The sequence below is a fragment of the Cetorhinus maximus genome, chromosome 7 (genome assembly GCF_964194155.1).
Source record: "Cetorhinus maximus chromosome 7, sCetMax3.hap1.1, whole genome shotgun sequence".
Classification (NCBI taxonomy): domain Eukaryota; kingdom Metazoa; phylum Chordata; class Chondrichthyes; order Lamniformes; family Cetorhinidae; genus Cetorhinus; species Cetorhinus maximus.
Window position 1 is genome coordinate 82,128,475 of NC_135885.1, and position 15,746 is coordinate 82,144,220.

General features: G+C 40.9%; 1 protein-coding gene and 1 non-coding gene across 4 annotated transcripts in view; both read left to right on the top strand.

Moving 5' to 3' along the window:
• cep295 (centrosomal protein 295) overlaps positions 1-15,746 on the top strand; it is a 115,326-nt gene that overhangs the window by 71,732 nt on the left and 27,848 nt on the right. For 2 of the 3 annotated variants that reach the window (XM_078545766.1, XM_078545767.1), the window contains exons 16-22: positions 471-650; positions 1,671-1,901; positions 3,462-3,580; positions 4,845-4,901; positions 8,105-8,246; positions 9,764-10,006; positions 11,161-11,318. In XM_078545766.1, the coding sequence (XP_078401892.1) occupies positions 471-650; positions 1,671-1,901; positions 3,462-3,580; positions 4,845-4,901; positions 8,105-8,246; positions 9,764-10,006; positions 11,161-11,318 (1,130 nt within the window). The remainder of the gene's footprint in view (positions 1-470; positions 651-1,670; positions 1,902-3,461; positions 3,581-4,844; positions 4,902-8,104; positions 8,247-9,763; positions 10,007-11,160; positions 11,319-15,746) is intronic. The other variant, XM_078545768.1, reaches the window with a different exon arrangement.
• LOC144683150 (small nucleolar RNA U2-19) lies at positions 4,099-4,166 on the top strand. Its single transcript, XR_013577194.1, has one exon. It is a non-coding gene; the product is annotated as a small nucleolar RNA U2-19 (small nucleolar RNA).

A 15,746-nucleotide genomic window follows, 5' to 3' on the forward strand; every position in this document is an offset into this window, starting at 1 on the left:
AATCATAACCAATTGTTAAGTGTCAATAACTCTAAAACTACTTTAGCATTAGTTTCAAGTCACAAGTATCTCTTTCAAATAGACATTTCTCTGGTTTAGACCTGTTCCAATATCAAATGTTTGAATTACATGTAGCAGTTTTCCATGCTGGAGTGTTTTCTCGACTCTGACATGGAAGACTGCTACATATGTGAAATAATCTATCTTATTTCGATGCTTGGTTTTATAAAATATCAGCACTATTCATAATCTTGTATATGTTAACTTTTTGTCCACATACCATCTTCTTGTGTCATTATTTTTGTCATTTTTATGTCAACAATAAACATTGAAACTGCCTATGTCAACATTTGTAACCAAATCTGTATGTTGTCATGTACAATAGCAAATCCCTACTTTGTTGACAAACCAACTAAATAATTCAAAAAAATTTGGAAAATATTTTATTGTATATTTTTCTCCTTTCAAAGGAAGTCATTCCTCAGAATCTCCAAATATTGAAGTTTTCACAAAAGAGGGTCAACATTGGAGGCCTTCGAAGCCACCTGTAACCAAGACCAGGTTGGGACTTTTTGGACTAATTGAACAGCACGAATTAAGTGCAATTCAAGAAGTGGAATCCCCTAAGAGTGACAGACTGTCTATGTTTGGTAACTTTTTTCCTTTCCAGTTTCTTTTTTTTTCTCCCTCTCTAATGAAGCAAAAGTTTTTTTTTTCTAAATACTTATATTTTTTTCCAGCTTTAGACCCACTCCCCAATTCTAGAGACATTCCTCCACTAAGAGGGAAAAGCTGGAACATAACCTATAGTCAAATCCCTGATTGTGCTACTAAGTAGTATGGGATTGATTGCTCACCAGTTTTCCCTTTTCTACACGCCACCCCTCCCTGCTTTACACATGTAGCGTATATTTCATATTCGGGGAGAAATCTAGCTAAAACAAATCTAACAAACTGGAAAACTACAGGTGGCAATTTTCAGCTGCAGGCCAGCTGGGGCAGCCAAGTCACCTTGGATGCCCAGTGCCCACCTGATGCAGTTTTCAGATGCACCCTATGCCTGCACAAAACAGATTAATGACTACTTGCATATGGCCAATTATAGGACCCTGGTCACAATAAATGAGTGCAGTATGCCCTGCTTTGGCCAGCTACCTACTAGCACTCATTTGAGCACTTGGCAGCTTGATCAAATTATGCTGATAAGGCCCAAAACTGAAAATGGCTGACTTTGAACAGGCAACACCTTAGCTCAGCTAATTTCATTTAGGTTTTGAATGGAAGTTGAGAAGCCCATCCTGGATTTTTTTTTGAATTGTTACAAATTTACCAACTCTGTTGGTAGAAAAGCCACATCAAGCCACATTCATATACAACACAGCACATGCAATTTTGGCAGATGGCAAAGAATATTTTTGATCAGAAAGCCGTTTAAAGAATCATGTTGTTTAACCAAAAACAGAATATTTAGAATTATTCTAATGGAAACTTTGCTACAAAGATGTGAAGTAATGGAAAACCAGTATTGTAGAAAACATTTGCAGTGAAAACTTATTTTCACAAAACATTTGATGCTTAAAAAATATCTAATTCTTGCATAGGTGATACTTTTTGTGATTAGTAGGCAGTTAAGTTATAACCTTTAATTGAGGCAACCTGTTTTATGTCAGTTAACAGGAATGCATTTTCAAATAACTGCTGTTGGTCAGAAGCCAGAGAATTAATGTCAAGTAGGGTGGATTCATCTTGTTCCTCTGAAATAGACTTGTCCAGAGTGTCAACAAGCAGCAGCAGCCAGCAAAGTTCTAGTGTTGCAAGTAGCGCTGGAGAATCCATTCAAACAGGCAGAATGACTTGGAGGGAGAAGCTGAAACTTGAGACTGGCAGTCTTTCAGGACAAGGTAAAAAAAAAAAGTGTGCATAAGTATATGTTAAATATTAAAGACTTGATATGATTTAGATTCCAATACCTTGGACTTTTCTGTTGTTAGAGTGGATGTAATTTGGGGTTCTCCTCAAATATTAAAAATGCAGCAAATTATTTAAGAATATTCCCAACAAACGTGATAGTTAAGCGACTGGTGGTAATATCCTAGCATTTGCTTTCTCTTTGCCCTTCCTGCCCTGTTATGACACAGCAGTTGGAAAAGGCTGTTTTTTAAAATCCCAGAAGGAAACTTCAAAAACAGCGGTCATAACCTATATTTTCAATTGGTATGGCTGAGCTGCAGCTCTAAACTCGGGAATAAGACCACCAGTTCTCAAGAGGTTTTTATATCAAACTAAATGAGACATTTATTAATTTACAACAAGGTATTAAACACACACACACGGCTACAAATTACTACTATCATAACTTTTTAATAAATTCCCAAATTAATCTCCACTAAGGCAACAACAACCCATAGACTTTAAGCAGACACCAGGCAAAGCATTTTCACCTTACAAATTCAAAATTTCCTTTGCAGACAGTTGTAAGCTTACAGCTGCTTTGATGTTACATGCATCTGCTCTGCACACACAGACTCCCCTCCGGTTATACCCAGCACTCCCCTTGAATATAAATTTTCATTGTATCACCAGGCCCTTTGAACTTCTCCTCTAACAATAAAACCCCTTTCATAGTACCAATTTTATTAGTAATATAAACATATTGCTTGGTGTCTCCTAGCTAGGTGCAAGATTTCACTCCCACTCCTGAATGCTCTATTCAACAAAATGCAAATGTACCTCTACCTCTGTTTACATCTCCAAACTAAAATACATCAAAGCACCCAGGTGAGCTGGCTTTAATCCAATTAACACACACACACACAGACTAAACCTCTATTTTTAAAAAAAAAATTTCCAGTAATATTATATACATTAATAGCTTCATGACATGCCCCAAGTTAATTCCAAAGATGTGCAGTTCGTTTAGTTTAAAATATATTACTGTGTCCATGTTACCACAACTGTGCAGAAATTTAAATGTTAATTTATAAAATTTGGGTCCTTTAAATATATTCTGAAAAAATGAGAACTAATTGTTTGGTAGAAGCCTTATATTCTGTAAGTCCTGTCTTTATTATACCAAAAATATTCTCTAACCTAGTTATGTAATTTTCAAATGACCCACGTTCACAGGTATGTCTACATATCCAAGAAGCTATAAACTTAAAATATCTGCTATATTAAAACTGACTATTAAAATAAGTAGCAAAACAAGAGGAATACAGGACTGAGAGTTGTGAAATTAATAACCCCAAGGCAAAATTTTAGATTTAAAGGGATTTTCATGTCCCATAGAGTAATAAACATAGTCATTTATTAAAAAATCTTGGATCTGGGAATGGGAGAAATTATATAGATAAGGTTGTGATAGAGCAGATAAAATGTTACATTAATCTGTGGAAGCAATGAATTCCAGAGACCAAGAAGTATTGTATTATTAGTATTAATTCTCTTTTATCTAAAATTAGGCTTCTCTACAGGCCCTTCAGCACCCATTTCAAGTTTGCCAAGATATTCTGCTGATGTTGGAAGAACTATGCTTGAGAACCCTGGCCTACCTTCATCAATATGTAGCACAACTAGCCAAGTAAGTAGTAATTATACTATGAACAACATCATTATTATCGAGGCTGGTGTTTGTTCTGTTTACTTGCTGTATCATTCTTTCTAACTTGATGCATATGTAGTTACTACCAAGTATGTGTTTCTGTTCACTTACGCATTTACTAAATAATAAATTATTAAACAATTCATAGCATAAGCCATAGTCTAAGGAATTATTAATTTGTACCACTTACTAAAGATGGTAACACCGGGATCTATATTTTAAATGCAATAATGAAATATTTATTTTTGATCTTTGCTTCATTTTGTATTTGACCCATGTTATAGCTGACCCAAAGGTAATTCATTGTGCCACTGAGCTTGATAAAAAGTAGAAGAATGTTACATTGAGTTATGATCTCCAGGGAAGTCTAAGCACACAAAAAAAGCATTTTATGATCTTTTTAAAATAAAAAAGGGAGATACCTTTGTTACAGATATAACTTTGTTTTACTCCATTTCACTCTGAGTCTCTTCTGAGATCTACTGGTTTATTCAGTGGGTCAGTGATGAAAAATAGCCAAATCTGATCACTATTTGATCTAAATAGTGAATGATTAGTGCTCAGACCAGAGAAGCATGTGTGTGTGTGTGTGTGGTGTAGTGTGTGTGTGTGTGTGTGTGTGTGTGTGTTGAATGCAATTGTGTGTGTGTGTGCGCTCACTGAATACAGTTTTTGTGTGTGTGTGCATGTGCAAACAGGTATTTCATCTGAGATTGTTAGTATGTTTTGTACTGAGCAATGATGCAAATATGTTCATACTGATTTTTAAAATGCTTTCCATGATGTTCACTACACTTGAACTGAGCTCAGTATTTTGTGTGTACGTACTGATTGCTTTTGTATGCATGTGCAAATGGCTATTTCTTGCATGACATTCTAACAGTTCTGTGTTGTGCAGTTATGTAAATATATTCGCGCTGATTGTAAAAAATATTTTTAGTGATGCTCACTACAACTTGAACTGAACAAAGTTCTTAAATACTTTGTATGACAGCATGTCTCATTTCTGTGAACTAGTGCAGTTGTCCAAGGTACTTGACTGTGTTTAATGCTCCAGTATTCCATACATGCTCCATTTTAAAAATTAAATATTTTAAAACCATTCCTCCCATTTACACTGAGTCAGAACAACTGTTATTTGCCAATTTAGTGCTCTTCAAAGGATTTTTCAGTCTTTGAAATAATGCTCTTTGATGATTAAAATATGTGGATGAGATAATATCTTCAGCTTCTAATTTTTTAGTTGCAGCCTCTGCATGACAAACCTATTGCTCACAAGTATGAAGAAAGGGGCTTCAAGGTCAGATTATTTTGTAATTTAAAAATAAATGTTGTAGAAAGTTACACAGTTGCAAGAAGCTTTAGTTTTTAAGTAGTGGTCAGTGTATTTCTGGCTCAGTATTCAATTCTTCCACATAATTCTATAACATTTTGAGTAAAGTTTTGCTCTGAAATTCAGTACATAATCAGCAGTGTGATAGACAATTATTCTAATACACTGGTCAGCAATTATTGGTGTCTATCCTCATTCTCATTATAATCATACTCATTCTAACCTCTCTCAACTTGAAGCCACCCAAAACTCTGCTGTCTGTGTCTTAACTCAGACCAAGCCCCATTCTCCCATCATCCCTGGGCTCACTTTCCTACATTGGCTCCTGGTCAAGCAACGCCTTGATTTTTAAAATTCTCAACCTTGTTTTCAAATCCCTCCATGGCCTCACCACTCCTTATCTCTGTAATGTCCTCCAGTCCAACAATCCTCCGACATATCTGTGCTGCTCTAATTTTGGCCTCTTGTGTATCTCAATTTTAATTGCTCCACCGTTGGTGGCAGTGTCTTCAGTTGCCTCAACCCTAAGCTCTGGAGTATCCTCTCTACACCTCTCTTCCCTAAACCTCACGTTCTTCCTTTAAGACACTTCCTAAAACAACCTAATAACTCCTTAAGCGTTTCAGTGTCATACTTTGTTTTATCATACACCTGTGAAGTGCCTTGGGACATTTCATTAAGTTAAATGCGCGATATAAATATAAGTTGTTGTTTCAGGATCAGTAAAGTAGGAAACACAGAAATTTAAACTCTATTTAACTTTAAATGCCGAGATATCAACTTAACCTTCAAGTATATTTCAATCTTTAACCTTTGACCATAAGTCATTTAACTTGGTTATTGAAATTAATATCTAGTATGTTACGACCAGGCTAACGGGTGAACTGACTCCTCTCTTTGTCCCACTCTTGAGTTGGTTATAAAAAGAGTTTGAATTTAAAAGGGAGGTGAGAGTGCCAGTTTAATATATATTTAACTTTGTATAGCTCGGTGCAAGAATTAAGTCAGCCAGGTTCCTTAAGCTAACAGTAAGTTTTATTGCTAAGAATCACTCGGATAAAGATGCAGAAAATATTAATGAAAGGTTTGCATTGTACAAAAAAATCCAGCTACCTACTATTGCAAAAGCAACACGCATGCATGCACTGCCACCCCATCCCCCACCAAGCATGTAGAAAAGAAATAAAACTCAGCAGAGCATCCAATCTCAGAAGCTTGGCCAAGTAACAAGTAAAGTCAGAAAATAATTATTCATGGATAGCCCAGGGGCTTGTTTACAGCTGAAGGGTCCCTTTCCACAGTCGGTCTGTAGTTGTGGCTGGTTGATTTTGGAATTCTCCTTTCAAAACTCTGTTTGCAGCAATGAGCTCTTCTGGTGGTTTCTCAAATCACAAACAGATCAGCTATGATGGGAGAGGTTTCAGAAAGTAAACCGATGGGATAAGGCTATTGCCCCTGCAGTGCTCTCTCGCTCTCTCTCACTATTTTAAATCCAGTATCTTTTCACCCAGGAGCTGGATCACATAACCTCTCAGAGCTCCGTAGACTCTGGCCAGAGTTTTCCAGTGCCATTGTGGCGGGAACCTCCATGGGAGACTCAGTGGCCCAGCCAAAAGTCCATTGACTCGTGACGGGGCTGGACAATCCCAGCGGCGGGTGGGGCCAGAAAATCTCGCCCTCTGTGTCTCCATAAAAAGCAACTTGCATCCTTTGCAAACGCAACGCAGTAGCTGCGGTAGCCAGTGTCCTTTACAAAAGAAAATTCAATACATATGCAGGTCTATCCGATTTCATTATAGAGTAATATATGTCCACCTGATGATTTTATAAATTAATATTTTATGTAACACATCTTTATAACAAGCATTTTAAATATGAGTATACATAATCATGTGTACCCAAATATTCAACTTGGCCTCAACATTTAAATGAGTACTTTTGCAATACTGTTATTATTGACATGCCAGTGGAATGCATCATTTAGATATTTGCCACATAATCAGTAATTTAACTCTCTGGGTAGTTTGGATTGCAGAGATTCACAATGCTGAATGAAGTGGCGAAGAAGAGTCATAGTCTTGAAACTTTAACTCTGTTTCTCTCTCCACAGATGCTGCCAGACCTGAGTTTTTCCAGCATTTCATGTTTTTATTGCTGAATGAAGCAGCGCTGTAGAGATGTTAAGTAATTCTAATGAAGGCTAGTGTAGCTAACAAATTAAATAATTTAAAGACAGCTTCTCAAAAATGTGCAGCATTAAGCTCAGTAATAAAGTACTCAAGCTTGCTGCCTATTGAATACATCGGTTCAAAATTAAATTTCAATGTTTCCAGTATCTCAGTTCTTAACCTAATCTTGGCTGTTTAATGGCCTTTTGAAATTTGTCCATGAAAATGATTAAATATGAATGAATTGCTGTCTGCAATTTTAACTGCACCCTAGAACATGTAGTTTGACATTTAATATACTTGAATAGAGAAATTTCTGTTCACAGTACTTTAGTAGGGGAGAAAACTTTATATTTGATACTGTCAAAATGTTTGCTCGCCTGTTCAATGTGCCACAGTTTGGCTTATCTTTTATGCACACTTCTTTGAGGCACCTTTCCATACCTTAAGAAGATTCTATCATTCAAGTTGTTGCAATAAACTCACTGAACACTGCTGTTTTGGATCTTTTTCTCTCCTTAGCCAAACTCTGCTCTGTTATGGGAAGAGCCTATATGTATCCCAGAGCAATTCTATTTGCTGTAGTTGGGGTTAACCAAGAATCATCTAACAGCTGGAAAAGAATCCACTACCATCCCATGCTCATTTTGGAAACTTTCTGTTGTAGTACCATTCTAGGTTGGCCTCTAATTCCAATCTTATGTCTGCTCCCATTACAGTTCCAGGATACACAATGATCACCTCTGTAATTATTGAGTGCCTGAAGTGGGACCGACATCCAAAATGTCTGACCTCTCTCAGGCTGTTTCAACAACTATTCGTGCAGGTGATAAGCATTTTGTTTTGCTTAAAACGTGTTGCTGAGGAGTATTTGGAACTAAACTATTCACAGCTATACAATAAACTATACAGGGGGATTTTCCATTTTTAAATGAACTGATTGTGCTTTAAGTTCTGTTGTTGGATTTCACTCTTTATATATAAAATCTTTATACGCCGTAGGTACTTCCTTACTCTTGGTCCAGTAATGCATTTGGCTTTCATGCTCAAAAAGCCCCCGAGGCAGATCAAATATCTTCCACAACGCTGTCCACTGGGAGTTTGTCTTCAAGTGAACAAATAGATATTGGTCCCATCAGTTCAGGTTTGTAATATTCGTTTCTGTTTATTTCACTGCCTGGTGACACTTCTGTGATGCACCATGGAATATTTTTCTATAATATAGGTGCCATATAAATGCAATTGTTGTACAAACAATTTTAAATGCAGACTCAGAACTCAGCTCTGCATAATCAAACTTCAATCTTTACATTGCTAAGGGAAGAAGTGAAGGAAGAATGAGTACTTTTAAAGGCTGCATTTGTTGTCCATGCCATGCATGCGCAGTTCTAGTGTTTAACTCCGTTGTCATAGCAAGTGACAGAGTAGGCAGCGGCCAGGAGCAAAGATGGCGCTGCTCAAATAATCACGGCTGTATTTTAGGCAGCGTGGCTTTCAGCATGCTCTTTGTGGTTGGCAAAGTTTAAATACGTTTTTAAAAATGCCCTTTTGGTGTTTCAGAAAAAACAGAGGGGAACTTACAAAAGTGTTCTCAATGTAATTGGGACTTTTAAGACCAAGATCCCTATCTAGTGATTTAATTAGTACTGGGTACTGGATATAGGGGGAGAATTCTGTGTATGAACTCCAAGTTGTTTGAACTGGGAGTTAGTGTTTCAGTGACACCCTGTGACTGGGTAAAATATTTCATTGTTACCAGAGGAAACACCAGTAGGCTTTATAAACAGACTGGCACATTCCAGCTGATGAACTGTAAGGTCCCGGTATAAACTGGGTGGGGTTTAGGAGCATGGGGCGGGGTTATGGGCCAGAAACCAGAAAGCATGGACCTCTTTGACTGAATTTTGACTCCTGCCAATGTGAAGCAACTTCTTGTATAAAATTTGGGAATAGAAATAAGTTGGCCATATAATGTAATATTAACTGTTACAGGAATGTTGATCTACTATAATGTAATTGCATGTGACCCCAACATAGTCCATTGTTTCAGCTTCAATGTATAATGCTAAATAAATTCACGTTTTGTTTGTAGAAGGCAGCTCAGAAAATTGTAAAAAGAGATCGACCCTGATGGCTATAAAGCAGACCTGTGAACCCCGTCCTCCGTGAGCTCCCCATCGTTGACCCAATCTTGCTCTGCCCCTTGACCCACTGTTCCCTCCAGCCACAACATTAACCTCACTGCTCCTTGGCTGCAGTCTTTACTGGGGCCTTCCCCACCCGACACACAGCCCAGACTCTTTTGAGGAGTTGGGGGGAATAGTTTGTGTCCGTGCAGGGGATTAATTTCTCTGAAATTGATGTCGGTTCTGGATCCTTGTTATGTTGTCCCACCGGCCGGATGGAGGAAATCCATAAGATTGACTCATGCAGAGGATACTGGCAGGCAGGGTGCAGCGGATTTCTACGCATGCATGGACCAGTGTCTATGCGCACACTGGTATCGGCAGCTGAATTGCATTGGCAAGAGACAGTGATTTTTCAAACCTTTTTTCATGTCCAGTTGTAGCTATTGTAATGCAAAGTGTTTGTTGTACCTTCAGTACAAATCCTGCAGTGATTAATGTATTGTACTTATTAACTTAGCTTTATTTTTAACAGGTGATAATCCCTATGCCATTCATGACATTACTAGTGGACAGTGGACTGCTACATCGTCTGTTAGTACATCAAGTTCACTATCTTCATTTCCTGTAAACCAGGATACAGTTGAGAGTCAAGACACAAATCATTGTTTCCCCAAGTTAGAGGAATGTATTCCTATTGGAAGCAAAACTCAGCAGGTAATAGAGAAGTATACTAGAAATCTAAATCAATTACTGGATTCAAGTGGAAAGTACCAAGGTAAGTCATTTTAATTTTTTTAAACTATCATAATAGTCAAAGACAAGTAAATGTAATTTTAACCCAAAGTTTATCCATATCTAACTTTTCCATTATAGTATCTGGGCTTTTTTGTTGAACACCTAACTGTACTTTTCTGCCTATATTACCCCACTTGGAAGATTATCCTAAGTATTTTCACTCACATCAAATATCATTTAATATTTTATACTAATTTAAGTTGAAGGTTTGGGGTTGTGCTTTATTACCGTACTTTAAAGTAATACTCATGGCTTGTCCTATATATACATATAAGTTTACCCAACCTTTTCTCCTGAACCTTCCATCACTCTCAAACCCAACATATAATACTTTGCATCTCTAAGCGGTACACTTTGTCAATTTGATACCCACTGCAGCACCTATCTCTGTCATCACTGCATTTTTCTCTTGCACTTCCAGCAACTTGCAGAGCAAAATATTATAAACATTGAACAGATAAGTCTAACACCAGGTGGCATTCGTTGGTCTGCAATTTTTGGTTCATTAACTAAAGCAATGCAGAGTAGGTTTTTTGTCAGGATTGCTACCACAACATAATGCAGAATGCACGTTGTTGCACCCAAAATTAAGGTGTTTTTGAACAGAGAGGAAAAATAAAAGTTTAAACTGGGAAAGACATGCTGTATAGCCTTCCATTTGTTGGCAGTTTTCCTGCCGCTCACCATGCTGCCACCAGTAATGCTTAACTTGAAGGTCTTTTTGTGGACTTACGTTTTCTGGATGCTTTCGGGCCAAATGTGAGCCCCCAGTGTGAGCGTTCCATGCTATTCCAACCTAGCTGTCACTTAATGTGAATGTACTTTAGGGAGCAACTACTTTATTTCCCTCACACTCTTTCTCACCCTCTTTCCTCCTCCACCCACCCTGCACTTTATTTGGGACACTGAGGCCTGTTGTGTGGTGGGTCTTTCTCTATTTTTATGGATTATCTACTCATTGGATAAATTTGCTGAGTCAAAAGGGCAGCCTAGTTTAATTTTTAGTGAACCCATATGCACTCATTCACTTTTATGATAGTTCATTTTCTTCAGTACTGCACTTAACGTTGAAAATTATGCTGTTGTATTTCAATTGTATGTATAAGCATGCTTAATTTTTCCTATTTGTTTCAGAGTCTACAACTGGTCATAACATTTCAGACCAAGGAGTCCCTAATTTCTATCTACAACTGCAGCCTTCCCAACAGGATTCAGATCCAGAATTCCAGCCTTTGGAGTCCAGACCTAATTTCAGCATTTCAGATTCTTCATTATCTCCTACTTCTAGCAAGGTGCTAAGACAATGTTTGATTCTAATGCTAAGTCACTGACCTTGATATATGCAGATAGTGCTTTGTAGTCAAACCAAAATAAATGATTAAAAATTGTAGATTATGTTAAAGCAAATCAATTGGATTCTAGAGATGTAATCAACTAGCAGCCTTAACTTCAAAGTTATGGGCAAAGAGAAGAACATATCAGTTACTATTAAAAATTGTATAATATTTAGGGCTGAATTTTCACAAAATTGCACTAAGTGTGGTAGCGGATGGGTAAAATGGAGTCCCACCCGCCAATGAAAATAGCGGGTTTTCACGCCGTAACTTCCCGAGCCCGCCTCATTATATATTCACTCCCTCAAAATACGCCGTTTCCATGGCGGGCAGGCTCTTATTCGCCCACTCGCCATCACCCCACTGTTACATCACGCCGGCTGCTATCTTTAAAAGGCAGCCACCAGCAAAGTGCTCATCGCCACCAGCTCACCACTGCTTACTGAGAGACATGGCCTGCAAAGGCAAAAAGACTGCAGCCCCTTGCATCAACGACTGTTTCCTCGAGTCACTGCTAGATGCCATAAAGCCCGCCGGGATGTGCTGTACTCCCGCTCTGGCTGCAGAATGGGTAGCAATGTCACCAACCCGGCTTGGGAGGCGGTGGCAGAGGTGGTCAGAATCAACGCCCTTCAGAAGAGGACAGCCACCCAGTGCCGCAAAAGGATGAATGATCATCTCCGTTCTGCCAGGGTAAGTCACTCTTTCTTTTCGTCACTCCCAACTCCCCCTGTCACTCAAACCCATCACACACCCACAGGGCCCTCCCTCACTGTCAGTGCGAGGGATATCACCATTCTCTCTTTCTCACACACCATCATTGTCCTCATCCCGTCCATGGGACCACTGACTACCCACACAGGCCAGGCATACTTACCATCTGGCCTGGCAGGCATCCTGATACACACTCCCCATCTCTGTCCATGCAGGACAAACTGGCACACAACAGGAGGGGAAGGTCACAGACAGATGGAGGGATTCAAAGTTCTCACAGAATTTGAAATCAGAGCTATCCAGCTGGCTGGCGACGACTGGGACTGGTCCTGTGCTAATGGTGAGGTCGGTGCTGCTCTACAAGTGAGGATCCAGCAGTGCAACATCCATCAGACAACCATGCCAAGAGTGATGTGCCCTCTTTCACAGGCCACTGCCATGCACTAATTATCTCCCCATGCTTTTGCAGGCACACCTGGGAAGCAGCAGATGGAGTCCACGACCCAGAGCCTCCAATCAAGCTCCGAAGAAACCTCCGAAGAGGAATCTGAAGGCACCCTCCCTGAAGCCCCGTCGCAGCACTCACCCACATCCTCCACTAGCGCAGAGACACACACCTCAGTGGGACCTAGCTTTAAAGTATCCTCGGGATCACAATCTGGTGAGCACATCGCACTTTCTGTTCCACAGCAGGCGTAGGCAGGGACTTCCCAGGTCCCAGGCACTCGGAGGACTGCTGGAGGCCAGAACGTTGCTGAGTCTGAGTCAAATGACAAGCTTCTGGACTTGGTCTGGCACAGTTGCTGAAGCTGCAAAGGCAAGCTCGGGAACATCAGGAAGGGAGGAGTCCGTCCAACTTCAGGCTGAGGTGAAAGCGCTGGCATTGCAATGCACCGAGGTCAACACTGGCAGGATGGTGGCTGCCATGGAGACCTTGGTCCAGGACATCACTCCTGCACTGCTGCGCAGGCTTAACTCCATCACTGATGCCATAGTTGGCCTCCAATAGTGTGTGCGAGAGGGGTGCTGTGCAGCTCGATCTCACTCCAGCTACTCCTTCTGCGCATGGAGTCAGCCAGGGGCCCTCCAGCACCCACAGGGAGGAGGATCAGCAGGTGCACGCTCCTAGGCCATCCACCCAGGTGACTCTGGCAGTGACCAGCCCAGCTGCCTCCCCGTTTCCTGTGACCTCCACAGATTCAGCTTCACAGGTCGAGGGAGGGTGCCACTGCTACACAGCAGGACCCTGAAAGCAGGCCGGGGCCCTCCAAGTCTCGGCCCTCCAGAGGACGCCCACCAAAATCATCACTGACAGGGTATCACAGTTAGCAGGCTGCTGAGGATGCCCAGGGAGCACCAAGACATAGCAGCAGGGTGAGGACAGTTGAGAAGAATTAGTTGCACAGCCTGGCCACGAGTGTTAATCACTTGTACATAATGTTCACTATTGTCAATAAACTCCCAAGAATGTCTCCCTACCTATGGCTCCTTGTTCTGATGAGCAGTGTTCTTGTCACTCAGATGTGAAACCATTTTGCACAAAATAAAAGGCAGGTCTCTCAGTCCAGGGCCTCTTCCCTGTGTTCTGTGCAGCCTTTAGACCACAGTGATGGTCCAGCCTCTCACTTCCTGGAAACATTACTGATGCCTGCACCTCGGAGTGCTGGTCATTGCTGCCAGAATGTAGTGGGTATGCACCACAGAGTTCTCTCATACTCTGTGTGCTCACAGCACCTTTTAAGCTGGGGCTGGCCCCCATTACACCAGCACCTGCGACCAGTGATGCTGTGCACCAGCTCTTGAAGGGCTGAGGTGTCGTCATCATCCTCCACAAATCTGGCAGCTATGAGGGCCTCCCGAGTGCACCTGCCTCATCTAGCCAGTCCGAAACCCTCATGCCCGTCGATATCACCGAGGACCCCTCACCCTTATCCCCACCAGTGTCGGTCCTCATTGGAGGAGACATGCAGTTCCTCCATCTCCTCCTCAGCCAGCTCCTCACCTTGTTGCAGCGCTAGGTTGTAAAGGGTGCAGCATACGGCGACGATGCGTGACACCCTCTGCGGACTGTATTGCAGGGCTCCACCAGACCGGTTCAGGCACTGGATCCGCATCTTCATCATCCCGATGGTTTGCTCCACCAAGTTGCAAGCAGCTGCATGAGCCTCATTATAGCGTCACTCTGCTGCAGTCTGAGGCCACCGCACGGATGTCATCAGCTCCAAACTCTGTTTCCTAACTATTGATTCTGTCCCTGTCCCTGACATAGACTGAGATTAAACCAATTTGTTCGCAACCTTGGTGTCACATTTGATCCTGAGATGAACTTCTGACCTCTTATTTGTGCCGTCACTCTGGCTGTCTCTTTTCACCTCTAACTTTCAATGATTTCGCCCCTGTCTCAACTCATCTGATGAAATCCTCATCCATGCCTTCATCACCTCTAAATTTGACTATTTCAGTACACTCCTGGCTGGTCTCCACTTTCAACTCATGTGCACTTGAGGTCATCTAAGTACTGCTGCCTGTGCCTTAACTCTCCTCAAGTTCCATTTTCCTATCAAGCCTGTGCTTGCTGACTGAAATTGGTTCCTGGTCGAGAAATGTCTTAATTTTAAAATTCTCACCCTTGCTTTCAAATCCCTCCATAACATTGTCCCTCCCTAACCCTGTAATCTCTTCCATCCCCACAACCCTCCATGATATTTTTGTTGCTCTAATTATGGCCTCTTGTGCATTAGCTGCTCCACCATTGGTGGCCATGCCTCGATTGCCAGGCCCCAAGCTCACTACCTCACTTTCTTGCTTTAAGGCACTCCTTAAGAGCTATCTCTTTGACCAAATATTTGGTCACCTGACCTAATATCTCCTTAAGTGGCTTGGTGTCGTAGCTTGTTTTCTAATGCTCCTGTGAAGTGCCTTGGATGTTTTATTAGGCTAAAGGCACTTTATAAATGAAAGTTGTTGTAAATATGTAAATCATTAGTAATTAATTAGATCCAAAGGGATAAACTCAAAATTAAGTAGAGGATGCCAACATTAACGGCATCTTTACGTGAAAGAAAGTTTTGCTTTTATTTCGAACTTTTCATGGTCACCGGATGCCCCAAAGTGCTTTATAGCCAATAAAGTACTTTTTGAAGTGTAGTTACAGTTGTAATGCAGGAAACATAGCAGCCAACTTTACACACAGCAAACTCCCACAAACAACAGTGTGACCAGATAATCTGTTTTTGTGATGATGATTGAGGGATAAATATTGGCCAGGACAATGGGAATAACTCCCTTGCAGGTTAGGAAGAGACAGGCAATGCAGGAATGCACTGGGAGAAGAGGTGCTGTTACACTGGCTTTAAATGCTCAGTGCTGCTGAGGGTGGCAGCACTTCAAGTGCAGTCTAGAGCACATCCATGGTACTGCAAATGGTTTCTGTAGAAATGCAGTGATCATAAGGGATTAGATGGTCAGGGGATAGCTAATGTTTATACAACCACCAATATGAGACTCTTATACGGTAAAGGACATCACTGAAAGGGGACAGAGCATTTGAAGGCATAGGGAACAGCTAGAAATTGTGGTCAATGTGTGATCCAATGACGTGGGCAGGAAAAGGGTTAAGGCCCTACAGTCAGAGTTTCAGAAGCTAGGAAGTCATAAAGAAGGATTTAAAAG